Below are 15427 nucleotides of genomic sequence, written 5' to 3'. Positions count from 1 at the left end.
TTCGATATCCGAGGGATGCAAAAACTATGTCAAGTGCGACCTTCACTTTGCTTGAGCATTCGATTCATGAAAGCATTCCTGGCTTTGAGGATTTTAATACAAGCTTTCTGACTTCATCTCAACCATCAAGTTTGATTAACAACGCAATGTAGATTTAGCGACTAACGAAATAGCCGTTAGACTGCTTGTTCCACTGTGCCTTAAACAGACCATGTACACGTCGCCATGTCTGTCAGAGAACTGTAAATTAATCTACAACAGATAGCATAACAAAAGCTGCCAGATTTGTTGAGCAGCTTTCCTCTTCAGTAGGATAGTTCAGGCAGCACAGAATTGGAGGGTGAACGAACAATGCTTATCATGCTGTTTTGCTAATCATTGCTTTCAACACATTTACTCAACTTTGGCAGAACAAAAGGAATGAACTTTTCGTAGGCAAGTTTACCTACCTGGTGAGGCAAGTATTCTATTGTCTGCAGAGATCTTTCAAATCTAGAGCGTCCACGTCCCGCACATGGGATTCAGATAAATGGCTGCTAAGCATAAATGCCAATCTGAACATTTTAAAATGTTCTGTAAGTGTGAAGAAATTTAAAATTGGAGGCTAAAAATTAAGTTGGTGTCATTTTGATTTGTGGAAGCAGTGCAAGTGCATCAAACAGAATGTAGTATGGTCGACTAGTGGCCTCAATCGAATTTAGAAAAGGTCCAACCATCCTATTAAAAATGTGATTTGTTTTATTTTGGTTTGCAAATTAAATAAATGGTTGAGTATTAAATCTAAAATACTTATGCTGGGGTCCCCTGCTTTAAGTAATGATTCTGTGGGAGTCCCCAATTTCCAATAGGGATTTATTGGGGGTCCTTGGATCCCAGTAATCATTGGGTGGGGTTTACAAGAGTCAAAAGGTTGAGAACCACTGATCTAGAGTACACAAACTATTAACATGCAGAAACAGAATGTTTGTTCATCTAATAAAGTGCTTGCCTACCAAAATGCTTCTTGGTATTGTTTAATACGGAAATGTGCCTTCACAGCAATACGAGCCCACCCCTTGGAAGAACGAGGTCTTCAGGTGCAATAGGTGACCATGCACAGGTTGCCAGAGTACAGCCACTTCAGCGCCAAAGGAAGGCTGTCCACCTCCAGGCATTTTACTGAAGGTAGTAACATTGGCCAGGTTAATATTGGTGGACTAAAGATCATGCCTGTATCGTGCTGATTAAGAAAAGAAAGCCAAGGACCTTGTGAATTTTTAATACTATGAGCTGGTGAACTTGTAACCACTGCATTTGTGACAGAACATATCACTATTTTATTGCTGACTGAAAACCAGTGCAGCTGGTAGCACAGGGGAAATATCTTCGACCTGACCACAGTTTGTGCGTACTCCACACCTGAATTCTGTAGGTCCTGCATCAAAGTCAGCATAGTTTGAGGAAACCCAAGGCAGAAGCACCTGTAGTTATCCAAACAAGACACAAGAGTGGCTTCTCAGAAAAAAGCTATACAAATTCAGACATAACACACCAGAACAAACGGACAATTTGTAGAATATATTGCCAGGTCACTACCAGGGTGCCCGTATGGGATGCCAAAGACAGATTTTAACTGACTACAATATGCAGAATATGCAATGCCTTCAGTGTAACTGAGCAAGATCAAAACCTTTGCTGCTACCAATTTTTAGCCCACATCTGCTTCTCACTGGAAACAGGAACTTTGCCTTCACCATTTCTGCCCCGGACACTGATAATTACAGTGGCAGTGTGCCATCAGTTTAAACAAAAATTGGTTCATGAGGCCTGTGGGTGTGTTGATCAGTGATAAGTATGGATGTGCTCTTCCAAGCAGCCAAGCTTTGGATACTGCTTCAGATAAAAGGTCTAATTTCACTCCCACATCACAAGATCCTGTATTTGGCAATATCGGTCCTTAGATGACTAGCTTCAAGCTGCTACGTTACAAGTTTTTATGAAAATTACATATCTGATTGTTCTTTCAGAGGTGGTTGGTGGTAATCCTCATATTTTTCTTCTGCATTAGGGGATAGCTTCTTTCCTGCATTTCTTATGTGAGCATCATAATTCCAAAGCTTCCCACGCGATCAAGCAAGATGTTTTCAAAAAGCTGCAAGGTTTGAGTTTCTTCTGATTATTCGGCTTCTCGAGGTGGAGAAGAATGCCTCTCATCTACTGATCCAAGCACTGGATCAAGACATTAGGTCTACGAATGCTCCAGTTTCGGTTCTTTGACAGGAGGGAGAGCAATTAACAGATTGTCTCAGCTTAGCAAAACTCAATCGTAATGTAGCAGGTGGAGTCTTGTCACTGCATCTAGGTTCTGATTTTGGCAGACTTCCTACGGGTGGAAAGCTACTATTCATTTGGGATGTGCTCAAACTCAGAACCTCTTAGAAACCAACTGATACCACCTTATTACTATGACTGGAAAGGGACTGGTCAAATCCACATCACCAAATGCCCAAGGAGGACACATATTTTGGCATTCAAGGGACCACATTTCATGTATTACCAAAAGTGCTCTTTCATTTGCCTTCTGCTACCCAAGGCAAGCAGCTGTCCAGAAAGGGCTAGAGAGGGGCAGCATTTGTCTGTGGTTTGGAAAATAAAATAATCTTAAGGCTTTCAAACCCTGTTTATTAAGAGGAGTCTCTGCAAGACCAGTTTGCATAGACAAAGATGAATGACAAAAGCAATGAAAAGGCAGAATCTATGTTAGCATGGCAATGAGCCTTCAGAAAGAATCCTTTTACAGAGAAACCCAACAATAAAATACTACATGTGACATCCTCAACAGCAAAAAGGTATTTCGCAACTCTCCCACACAGATATTTACTGAGTTCGACCCCTAAACCCACCTGTAAATCTGATAGCCCATATAATGCTCTCCCCAACTGAAACCATAACGTAAACTAACTAGTAGGTCAACTCCTACCCCAACCAGCATCTTTTCCTTAACTTAGATGTAACCACCATAACAAACCAAACCTACCTACTGTCAACTCCTATCCGAACCCCCACACCCATCCATAAAGCAAAGGCAATGCAATCATAACTTCACCTAACAATAAATGGAACCTACAAATGCACAGACATAGCCACAATATAAAGTAACTCGTCACCTCATATCGAAATAAAAAGTGCCAACTTACCTGAACAATTCCTTATAACGATTCTTCATTGTACGAGGTTCTGCTGTAATGACACTGTAGTCATGGCGGTCATGAGAAATCCTCAAAGCCCGGCTTACCCCAAGGCCGACGGGTTTCTCTCATGAAGTAGCATTTATGTGAAGCACAGAATCTACCACTTGCAGCACGCGTGCCAATCTCTCGGAGCAGAGAAGCTTTTGGAAAGCCAGACAGTGTATGAGCTCTGGCCAGGTGGGACAGGAAAGCCACCGACAACGCCTTCTCCTCAGTCGAGGAGTGTTGTCCAATGCCAAGTACTATCCACAGACAACAAGGACCTTAAAAGTACGAGAGGCAGGTGAATGATCACCGGGCTGAGAAGAAGAGTAAGTTACGTTTACAGCTGTGAGAGTCAGGTTTGTCAACTCATCCCCACAAGTAATATTAAACAACGATACATTAGAGAATTCTAGATGGGCCTCTGAATAAACGTTTTTCCACTGGAGTTCGGACCGACATTAAAGAGACAAGAGCGAAGTGCGAGTTGTCGACCTCTGAACCCAGAGGTGAAAAATATTACATTTACCTTTTGCTATCTATACTTTTATGTTGCATGTGGGTTCCCAAACATGGGCCGAAGGAGGTTGACTCCAGGTCCAAGACTGAGCACATTGGCAGGAAAGCAATGGAATTCAAGCAGCTCGCAGCTGTGGCATAACTGTAGTGAGCAACTGCATTTTAAAAGCCTGTTCGGGATAGCGAATGGTACTAAATTAAAAGCAACACACTTTTTTTTATTTTTTATTATTACAACGGTGCTCAGCATGTCACATATCCTGCTTGAATCATCCCAGGATAGCCTGGATTTCTTCAGCTGCCATGTGACGGTGGGTTCCACACCAACAGAGGGAAGGTGTGAGGGCTTCTGTGCACACACCTACACTTTTGGAGATTCTCTGCTATGGTTAATCAGGCAAGAAGAACTTGCTTGTCTCCTTTAGCTAGCGTCAAATTTGTAAAGGTTTAATAAATCGAATACCCACTCTAGAAAGGAGTGGATTGAGAAAATTCAGATCCAAAACATGGTTGCAAAAAACGTATCTGCAGGACGGTTTCACAAAACTACAGTTCTCCAAACCATAGGTTGCACAGACAGGTTCACAAGACAATGAATGAGGCTTCTTTGAACATTAAAAATAAAAGCATGTTCTAGCTCCTGTCTTAGTAAAAAATAAGCTCTCACTCACATGGATACTGGACAGTTGCTCAACATGGGCAATGAATGAACTGGGGTTAGAAATGTTGTAGTCATCACTTACATGCCTCACAAAGAGTTGGGCTGTACATTTGAGACATATGGCAAATAAAATAAAGCAAAGCACACCTTTGGGACTCAGCATGGCAATATAGTGGAGCCAACGGATATAATTTTGAGGCAGTACAGAGAGGTCGAAATGGAAAAATAAGCACCAAACGTACACTTTCCCTCTAAGAAATCTTGTTTTTGGTGAAGTGGGAGTAAGGAGGGTGTTGGGAGGCTAAGAAGGTTTGACTGCTCAGCAACAAAAGGCCTTTTTAAGGTATCCCAACCAGATAAAGGCTCCTAAAAAAAGAAGAGGGCGAAGGAAAGTCCTTCAGAGACCGTTCAAGACATAAGACATGCCACTGGTGCCGCTCCAGCTCTTCTGAACCACTGCATGTTAGAGACCTATCTGCCGCAATGAAACAAAACCCGCCCTGTCACAGCACGCATGATTGTAATCAACACAGCGACTGCAAGCCAGAGGATCTTTAGCCTCTTCAAGTTCCAGACTGAAAATGGTATAGACCTGGTCCTTCATGTAGTAGATGTCCTAAATGACAGACATCACACAGATCTACAAGTGCATTTCAGAATGGACTTGTCTTGCCTCCTTTGTGTGTCATCCGTAAGTGCAAAGCACTGACAGATGCCATGCAACCACAGCCATCATGTGTTTCGCAGGACTGGTGCGTTTTCAAGGCTTGAGGAGTAGGAGATCAAATCAAAGGCTATATGGTAGGCTTATCCCCGACTGTTGGAAGGGCAGCCATTTAATGTCAACACAAAGGTTACATGCCCGTGTCGATGTACGGATAAAATGGACTCCAGGCACGTGCAGGGGCAATATGTGAATGTGCCCCACAAACAAGCCACCTGGCAACCCTATGCGTGTTGCTGCTTTTAATGGAAATTCACATCAGGTATCACAGCAGAAGCTCAAAAAATTGTACTCCTGGTCTTTCAGATCCAGCAAAGGTCACAAGGCCAACTGTCAGCTGGGCCTGGTCTGGACTCTGCTCTTCAGGCTCTCACCCTCCCTTGACCTGGGAGCAGTAGCACGGCCGGCTGGAGCACATGCTCCTGCGAGGACCAGCAGTAACACCACCGGCACCTGCCTCAGACACCGAAAAATAAAACGGATACAATTAGGAACCTTTCGAGTAAACTCTTGCACAAGCTCCAGGTTTAACGAATTTCCCAACAGTGTTCCAGCTTCTGCTTCACCCAACCTGGAAATAGGGCTTCAAATGCAGCAAGAAGTTTGGGAGAGGTTGGTTGTTGGAGGTGGTCCTTCACATGGATATAAAGCTGATGCTCACGCAGACGTGGAAGTTAAGACGAGCTCCACCAACTGCTACACATAAAACCTGATCCGTATAATCTGAGAATGCTCGTCGTTACGGGGAGCCGCGTTTGCTGTGATGCGCGGAGTAGCGAGGCTCTGGCCAGCTATCCTGGAAGGCCGCTACAACAGGCGAATCCATTCTTCACTGACCTGCTGGATTCAGGTTTTGAACATTTCCCACAAGGGCAATCAGATGTCTCACAATAGACCAATCTTGACACTCTGCTCATTAAACTAAAAAAATTACAACAAAAAAAAGTCTTCAGAGGTGGCACAATAGATGTCATACCTGGAAAAGAATAGGAAGGAGAAAGAATGGACTGGTGTAAATTATTCAAAGACTTTCTGCCACATCAGCCGAAGCCTTCTTAGGCAAAAGCTGAAAGTGATAGATGTAACATCAGGGCATATATTAGCACCTGCAAAATAATTTCAAACAAATGCTTGGATAAAGGTGCTGCTCGAGAGAGGTGAGGCCAGCACTACTAAGCATAAACAGAGTTGGCCTAAAATAAATGTATGCTAGTCCAGACTCTTCAAATCTGTATCTCTCATTTGTCCATGAACCGTTCCCTCAAATTCCATAAAAACACTTGTCCATTAACATGTCAAAAATGTCGAGGTTCAATTGAGGCAGGTCTGGATGCAGTTGGTTGATCAACAGCCTTTCTGTGAAAGTGGTGAGAAATTGCAACTATTCCGGTTAGGTAAACTCCAGAACTATCATGGTGGTCTCAGCTTACAGAGTCTGCAAGCTGAAACAGCTGTGAAGGGGCTCAAGATATTTGAAAGATTTAACCGGGTGATGTTTTACTGAAAGATTTTTCATGGGAGATCAATTCTGCAGTGTGGTATTCAGCAGTTGTGTATGATTGGGTTTGCATGTAGACAGAATGTAAAAGCATGTAACATGATTCGGTATTTGTTACTGTTGGGCAACTGACTCCACAATTTTAAAGTGACTGAAACTGGCCGAAGAAGCTACTGACAGGATAACTGATAAAGCAGAGCATTGCTAATTTTGCATGGCTTCTCCATGCAAAACCCAACACCGACGCAGACCAGCTGTGGGAATGCTAGAGATGTGATATCATGAGGAAAGGGGATCTTGACAGTTTATTTGAAGAACATGCAGCAGTGTCCAAGAAGGTGCTGCGGAAGGCTACAATAAAAGCTGTAGCTTTGAAGCGGATACTGATGCCCGTGGCTCCATGGGAATTGATGCGCGGTGTGGCTCGGATGCCTGGGTTTGAAGGTCCAACACTGCCTAGAGGAGCCTTTGGCTTTAAAGCTGTATCATGAAATCACAGCTCCACGGCTGAAGAACATGAACGGAACATTTTGCCGCTGACGCGGTCTGGTGGATGAAACAGTCTCATCATGGTTTGTATGTACCATGTTCTGCACACGCAAGGGATCAGTGGACAATAAGGCCCAGCACCTATCAGAAGCGATCCAGTCTCACGACGATGGCTGCTGCACACACTTGGTACATTTTTCTGAGGTAGCAGCTATTAAATTAAAAGCAGATACACATTTGACACTGAAGTGTAATTGAGTAGGTTGTTGCGACCTCTTACTTCTGTGGAGTGTGCTCAGTGGGTCTTAGGTTATTGCTGGTTTATGGGTGGAGGCGGCCATTTCTTTAGTGGGATTGATTTTGTGAATCTGGCGATTTAGGGCACTGTTTAAAAAAAAAAAAAAAACGTTATGATTATTATAAACTGCTGCAGTAGGAAAGAAGGGAAGTGATTTATGGGTGATCTACACGCTCAATGCTGTACTTGATATAAAAATAATATTAATACGCGACTACTGTCTTCTGCGACAGGAACGTCTCAGGATTCTGGAAGAAATTAACATCAAGTACCTTTGCTTATCGCTGATCGAGGTCATGGCAGACTCAGCTCGGAGTCAGGGTTTACAGCAGGCTTCATATCCACTGTACATCTTCAGTGTCCATGGCATGGATGCAAATGGAACTGGCACTGGGGACGGAGCCAAAGCCGGAACAGGCACTGAGCCGGTGTTGAACCCGATACAGTTCCAAGGAGCACAGACCATGGAGGGCTGACTGGAGGTCTCTGCAGATCTGTGGGATCCAAAGATAAGCTGGGGAGGCAGTAAAGTGCAGAAAATTTGTAGACTGGCCTCCTTGAAGGCTTCCACATGCCTCAACACTGATAACTGTGCTGGAAACGCGGGGCGCGTCGGGATCAGACTCTGACTCGGGTGCCCCTGACATCCGAAGTGAGGCCAGAAGGTACACTGATGCAGTCGCCTTCTCTAGAGTTTGAGGTTGGCAGGAAGTGGCATTTCTTGCTCATATTTTCTTCATCTTACCCAAAGGCTTCGAATGCAGCAAGGACCTGCCACAGGAAGGACTTCAAAGGCAGGAACACGACCTTCCTCTGAGATCAACCACTCACAGAGCAGACTCTTCATGTGTTTGGAGACACTGAGCTTGGATTTGCATTCCCACGTGACCTTCGAGCTCATCTGGGCGAGGCTGCCACAGGCCCTGGAGTTATGGTCTGACTTCATGAGCATCTGTCACAGACATCTGTTTGCAACAGTCCATGAGCAGTTTACACCCCGTGGTTTTAGGAGTTGACACCTCTACACACTGGATAACATGGTCAACAAATCTCGTCAAAGACAAGAGAGAAGCTTCACATCTGTGTCAGAAGGTGTGGAAAGAAAAGAACTGACCTCTAAGCACGGGTGGCACTTACGCAGCTTCGCTTCTAGAGCAGAACAATGTTGGTGTGTAGCTACATGATGCCACCTAGTAGCACACAGGATAACTGCTTTAAAAGTCTCAAGTGAGGCATCTGTGGTTACCATTAGCATGTAGATCTACACCCCCAATATCAGCAAGCTAGCGAGGGTTCCACCGTCCAGCACCATGGCGTGACGATTCTGGAGGGCCTCAAGTACAGTTGGCCAAGTCCTGCTACCCCATGCTGCAGCAGGTCCGCATCCCAAAAGAAAGCAGCCAAATCATTTCCTTGGGTCAGAGGGAATACATCCACCTCCTGAGCTCCACATAGATCCTATTTCAGTGATCAAGCATCTGTTTCGATATGCCACCAATGCAAATTGCTTTGTTACAGACAGGGCCATGGGAATCATCTGGCAGGGAGGGCCAAACTATGCAGCAAGAAAATGCAAATTATGTAGTATAATGCAGCACATTTTGTGATAGTGTTACTTATTTTGTCTTTTTTAAACTTTTTAACACTGACTGGTCATTGGTAGCACCTTATTCGCACCAGTTTAACAGCCAAATACGCTAATCAACAAAAACGTAACTAGCCAATCTTTGCAAAGGGCCATCCACTGCGCTGCAACTTGTTACTGCATTTTAATAACTTTTGAACCATTTGAGCTACAAAATATTTTGTTAAAATTAGATTATGCAGCAGATGAATTAGGTGGCAACTGTACAAATTTATAATCATGCGAAAATCGGAGTGGCTGCATAAATTGCATAATTCCAGTGGCCCTGGGTATATCCACTGAAAAACACTGCTCAAAGCACCTTTAAAATCAGTGTTAATGCAACTACACTCTTTCTACAAAAGCAGGGACTCACTATTCACCTAAAAAAGCTACCACCCTGCCAGAGATCTGCCACCACATATAAAGACTGGAATTCCAACATCCAAGACAGGAACTATGAGAAGCTAAACATTTGTGAGTGGAAAAGGTCATTCTAGGACACACAGAATTCAAAGTAACGAAGTTAATACTGGGGAACAAAAACAAGTGCATTGTGCCTTAGACAGATGTAGCCAACAGATCCATGCCGGACACTAGGTCCACACCGGTGACCAATCATGAGCAAAACATTTACCAGTTCGAGTATATGGCTGGGTCCATTTTAAAACACCCTAGCCAACATGATGGTTAAAACCAGATGTAGGGGCCCACCAAACAGAAGACGGTTAGAGCGCAAACAAAAGACAACATGGGTTATTACTAGTTTTCATGTTTTGCTTCAGAGAAGCCACCATAAACAGAAGACAAACTGAGTTGGCCAATTTATAAAATGAATTTTGGTGCTGGTCACAGAGCTTCTGTGGTTAGATTAAACAGAATGAGAAGTACAATCAATGAAGCTTAGATTATTTCAAAGAGTGCAACAGCTTAACAATGGCTTGATATTTGTCAGGACGTATTAGGGACCAGAGTCATCCACTTTGAATGGATTCAGGTAACTGAGTTGTGTAATTTGGACACAGAGCCAGATCAATAGATTTAAAAAGAAAAAAAAAAAGAAAAAGGGGGGAGGGGTTGGGGAGGGCTACAGTTCTAGGTTAACCGCTGCCACAAGGCAAACAAGTTCTCCAAAAATACGTCTGCATGTACACTGACTTCAATGTGTAAATGTAACCTGGTCTGCAAAGTTCACCAGTTAGGATAAACCAGGGGCAATCTCTGGTCTCCTCTAGGGGGCCCTCAGAAGCCACATGTTGTATCTGCAAGTTGTGAAAGAGCCTGGTCTTCGTGTGTGAGCAATAGTTCGCATGAATACTATATAAATTATGAATGTCTGATGTTGTGTTTTTTTCAGTGCCCCATCAAACCTCCCCATATTAATTTTCAGCAAAGCGCTTTAACGTGCTCATTTTCTCTATGTCTCTTTACATCTCAAATGGATCTTGCAATCCCTCTGCTATTCTAGGCCTTGAACGATAACAGTCTCAATGGCTGGCAAAGTCAGCATTGTGCAGTAATGTTTACGTCTTACAGGATGTTTTAACTGGCTGCTGGGCCAATGCTTCTTGTCTGTGCAGGGTTTTAGTGCTTGTTATGGTCAGGCCAGAAAGTGCAGCTGTCGCCAGACAATTGTGAGGATCACCAAGAGGGGCTTTGGCTTAGCCCACGTGCTGGGAGCCTGGAGGACATGTTTTGGTAGGACAGAAATAGCCTGCATCCACACAAAAAAAAAAAAAAAAAAAAAAACTGCTTTTCCTTCCCACAGCTGTGATCATTTTATTTAGATTTATTCACCTGCCCGAGTTTGAACTTTCAGGGGCACGCACATGACATTATAATGTCATTAAAGTGTCTTTGATAACTAGATAATACATGGTGTCTTTTTCTGGCAGCAGCACGGCTGGGAAGAGGGCAGTCATTATCCGACATGGATTTTTAGGTCTTGCTCGACAGCGCAACTGTCCCCTGAAATGTTAAACCTACAACCATATTCTACAGTTCCTTGCTCCCAAACAAATGCATACCCACTGCGATGCTAGCTACTTGAAATGCCTCATACTGCCATAAAACTTGTTTAAAGTTACGAGTGGCGGCAGATTTCTCACGTCCTTTGGCCACATGCCCTATATTAGCTGTTAACTGCTTGAGTGATTCTGTTCCTTCTTTATCTTGTTGCTACCCTAGTTAGAGCATTGTCTGTTGTGTTTCTGCAATGGCTGCCCCTGATTTATCTTAGATACATCCTTTTTGAATTTAGGACAGATGCTGCTGTGCAAGTCTGAGCAGACTGTATGCACCTGTCGGTTGCAAGTGGTAAACGTCTGCCAAAGCTGTGCTCCATCTTTGCAGATACCATTCCCATCATGTGCTGACATCTGCTGACTTCTTTACTGATGCAGCCATAATTGCATAGGGTCTTTTTTTGCCTTATTAGTGAATCTTTCAATCTTTAGCTCCCAAGCGCCAACAGACTAGAAGCCGTTTCCCTTCATGCTGAAAATTTTCAGCAGCAAAGACAAAGCTAAAAACAGCAAGATGATTGTTAGGACACCAGAACGAGAAGGCTGTCTCAGCCAAAATGATTTGCACAATCAACATCCTGGAAGCAAGGCGTGCGAGGAGCGTGACATCGTCGACACTAACAAAATGAGTGTGTGTCCGAGCTGATCTGCAGAGGACTGGCACATGAGCAGGATGGAGACTGTTCCAGCTAGAAGGCCAGGATCTTGGACACATGAAACTACAGTGTTTGGTCTTCAGACACCAGTGACCGGGGCGGAAGGAGCCGCAACACCAGAAAGCGAACACCTTCTTACACCACTGAGGATACTACTGCAAGCAGATCACGGTACAATCACCTGAAAAGTGCAGACTTCCTGCATCGAGAGTACTAAAGATCTCCAGTACTGTCTACACACGTACATGGGCTCCACTCCAGACCACAGGCCGGGAGTGGGAAAACAGATGCAACATCAGCTTCAGCAGGTTTATAAAACTGGTCGGTGCAGAACCCAAAATCAAACAATTCAAAAAACAGAACTAAAGATCGGAGATAGCCTCCACAAAACACATTTCTCAAACTAGATCGGGTCGACTCAGAAGGCCCCTGAGCACGGTGGGGGAATGCGTGAAGGAAGATGGAGGAACTTACAGCGCAAACCGTCGCCAGACTGGGAAGAGTTTTGAGGGTTACGATATATGTTCAAGAGTGCAATTGTCTGAAATACAAAATGTAACATCTTTATATTATAGTAGAAAACTTGTGAAGTCATAAGAACACAACCAGTTTTCTGGTGATATCTTATATTATCGCAGGAGCTGAAAAAGAACAGGTTAATGCACAAATTACAGCAAACTCGGTTGAGAGCGGTTACCAAGCCTTCCTGGGTGCAACATCCACAGAGATCTCAGCTCACCCACCACCGCATCAAAAGTAAACTTTCAGACCACTGCCAAATGCAACCTCTCCCCCGCCCCTCCTCCCCTTTCCAACACCCACCCAGTTGTGGAATGATGAAAATCCCCTCCCACAATAATAAGCCAAATTAAATTCTGGGAGAGCTGCAGTCCCAAACCAAGGTCTATGCCAGGACCTTGCCTATCTGTGCTCAGCATCAACAATGCAGACGGGGTAGGATGAGATCTCCATGTCCTCGCCACCCAAGCTAGAAGGCAGGGCTACCCGGTTCACGTGACTTACCTTGTAAGGATTGTGTGTTCATGGGCACAGATATCAGGAACTTGACAAATACTGAGGTCTTCTGCAATTGTGTCAGCTTTAAGTGCTGAATTGGGCTTCCACACTTCCTCTTATAGCCAAGAGACACAGGCATCAAATCCTGGTGGCCCACTCAGCTTGTATGCCAGGTCCAACTTACACCTCAACTTGCAGACCCTCATCTGTTTCCCCTACCGGTGACCCCCAAAGCCCTCCCCTCTTTAACCTATGTATATAACCTCCTCTCTGAACTTTTCAGGAGAATTAAATTGTCCTGTGTGCCAAGACCTCCCTCAGAGTACACTGCACACCCTCCTAACATTAAAAGCATGTCAGACGCATACCCTCCGGCCAAGGAAAACTCCTGGACTTCCTCTACTGCCTGCTGCAAGAAGGCCACAGATGTGACCACTTAAAACAGAGCTCATGCTCTTGCTATGTCCCTCTCCACTGCCCCACTAGCTACGAGTGAAAAGGTGCACATATATTAAGTACCTCTTCGCTAATCACTGTTCTCTATTCATGAAACATGCTATTAGGATTAAAATACTCCACCCCAGTTCTTGACATAAACCTGGGCCTGACACTGCAGTTTGAGGCTCCTACTCATCCTAAACACATCTGGTTTAGGACCCCCAACTCGCTGCCATTCCACTGTGATGACAACCAACCCCTGCAGGTTGCTTCAGACTCCTATACTGGTAGCAACCTTATTTATCCTCGGCCAACCACTGCACCTGGAAACCCTCCTCAGTCACTAAAAAGAACCAGCATGTCAGCCTCCCACTGAGCCTAAAGGAGTGCAGATTGTTCCTTTGTCAGGTTCCTGATATTAGTTTTGTATTACTTCGACCACCTCGAGGATGCTGCTCAATGTCAGCAGCCCAGGCAATGACGCCTTCTAGGCCACATGAGGAGGGGGTCTCTGACACCAACATCTTATAAATAATGTCCACCTGCATCAGGACTTACAGTGGGAGCCGTCGGCCGTCTGTGCACTGTTTTGGGGATTACGATAGATGTTTTGGATCAAGATGGTCTGCGAGGAGAAAAAAAATAAAAAAGGGGAATTCTACTGGCTGCTGTGCATAAAAAAAGACAATTAAAAAGATGTCTTACAAATGGGACAGTATGAAAGGTGTGAGAGGGGAAGGGGGTTTACTTCCAAGTTTCTGCTGAATTTACATTTGCCAGGAATCCAGCTGCAGGACTGCTGACGTGAGCCCTCCTGGACACGCAAACACGCCCCTGGCAACCTATTTCGGCCCACTCCTTTCAGGGCAGATGTGTGGACAAGGCAGTAGCATGGGGATAGCTTCTGTGGAGTAGGCTTTACATAACAGTCAAGCCACCCTGACCCTCCAACATCCACACAACACCACAGCCTCTTGCAACGCTTCTGTCCCAGACTGATTGGAAAAATCTATCAAGGACCTGGTTCAAGAGGCTGCTATTTATACCCAGCTCTGTTGATCAAAAAGTTATACTTACCGCTAGCATAATCAGACTAAGTAAACAAGGCTGGGTACTTCCAAAGGACTGAAAAAGGACAATGTCCCAAAGTAAGTGTCTGCTGGAACCTGTGAAGCAATGAGGCACTTCCTGGGATGTGACTCCTCCAATAGGTATGTTTGTCAGCCTGAAACGAATGAATGTGACCGATCACATCACCTTTTTTACAGGGACAGTCGAGGGTTTGCCAACGCATTCCTCTTATCATGGCAGCTCCTAGGGAGACGATATTTGTAAAATGCATAAAGATGGGCTGAGAGGTAGGTGGGGACCCAGCACTGCTTCTTGAGAGGCTCCCACAAATGTGTAGTTTGATGATTTTTCCCCCCTAGGATTCAGTAATGCTCATTTGTCTGGGCCATCAAATGGAACAGGAATCTGGGGAAATAGTCACCAGCATTTGGAGTCCTTCTATTTGAGAGACACCAGACAGTGGCGTGTGGATTCAATGAATGGACGGGGTTTCAAGACCATGGGAAGCTGTGAAAGAAACTAGGAATTTACTAGGTCAAGGGACGCTGTAAAAGGATAAGGATACCAATTACGCACAAACACAGACATCAAAATACTACACAACCTACATATTATAGGAAATGTGTATTTTTCGAACCACACTACAGAGGCGTGATGCAACAAGTTGCCAAACTCAGCGTATAAGCAGCTGGTGGCTGGAAAGGCGAACTAAAAAAAATTCATTAAAAAAAATGGTGCCTTGACAGGGCACAATATGAATATATCACGAGGTGTACAGTGTCAGGGACTAGTCGAGAGCATGGTTCAAAAGCGAGGAAATGGAGCAGCAGTAAAAGCCATGCCGCTGAAGTCTGATCCAGGCAAACCCCTTGGTATAACTGCTAGCTTAAGGGAGTCTCTTCCCATGCTCTGTGACCACATCTCTGGCCACGTGGGTGCTTGCAAACAGTGACAACAGGACACAACCTCCTTCCTGAGCCAGGGCATGACCATCCAAGGATTTCCTTTCAGCTCTCTATTGTGCTGGTCTGCCCCTGGGCATTGTACGCTTGTGTTTTTAGTGCACCTCAGGCATCTTCCTCAATCTGAGTGAGAACTTCAACATTGCTTACAATTGAACCACACCACAGCACAGACTGCATGTTCAGAGAGCTGTGGAACTCGTCATGTGAGACTGCATGTTTAGGGCTCTCAGT

The 15427-nt window shown here is 44.6% G+C and overlaps 1 protein-coding gene across 9 annotated transcripts in view; it reads right to left on the bottom strand.

The window, feature by feature from the left end:
- The window catches only part of U2AF1 (U2 small nuclear RNA auxiliary factor 1), a 122794-nt gene that overhangs the window by 60805 nt on the left and 46562 nt on the right, over window positions 1-15427 (bottom strand). For 4 of the 9 annotated variants that reach the window (XM_069202954.1, XM_069202949.1, XM_069202952.1 and 1 more), the window contains one exon: window positions 12180-12246. The exons of 2 other annotated variants lie outside the window; for them this stretch is intronic. In XM_069202954.1, the coding sequence (XP_069059055.1) occupies window positions 12180-12246 (67 nt within the window). Of the gene's footprint in view, window positions 1-12179; window positions 12247-13718; window positions 13786-15427 lie in introns of all 9 variants that reach the window. 3 more of the 9 variants (XM_069202953.1, XM_069202950.1, XM_069202956.1) reach the window with 1 other exon arrangement.

The sequence above is a fragment of the Pleurodeles waltl genome, chromosome 8, assembly GCF_031143425.1.
Source record: "Pleurodeles waltl isolate 20211129_DDA chromosome 8, aPleWal1.hap1.20221129, whole genome shotgun sequence".
In the NCBI taxonomy this organism is placed as follows: domain Eukaryota; kingdom Metazoa; phylum Chordata; class Amphibia; order Caudata; family Salamandridae; genus Pleurodeles; species Pleurodeles waltl.
This window is presented reverse-complemented; position numbering and strand designations above follow the sequence as displayed.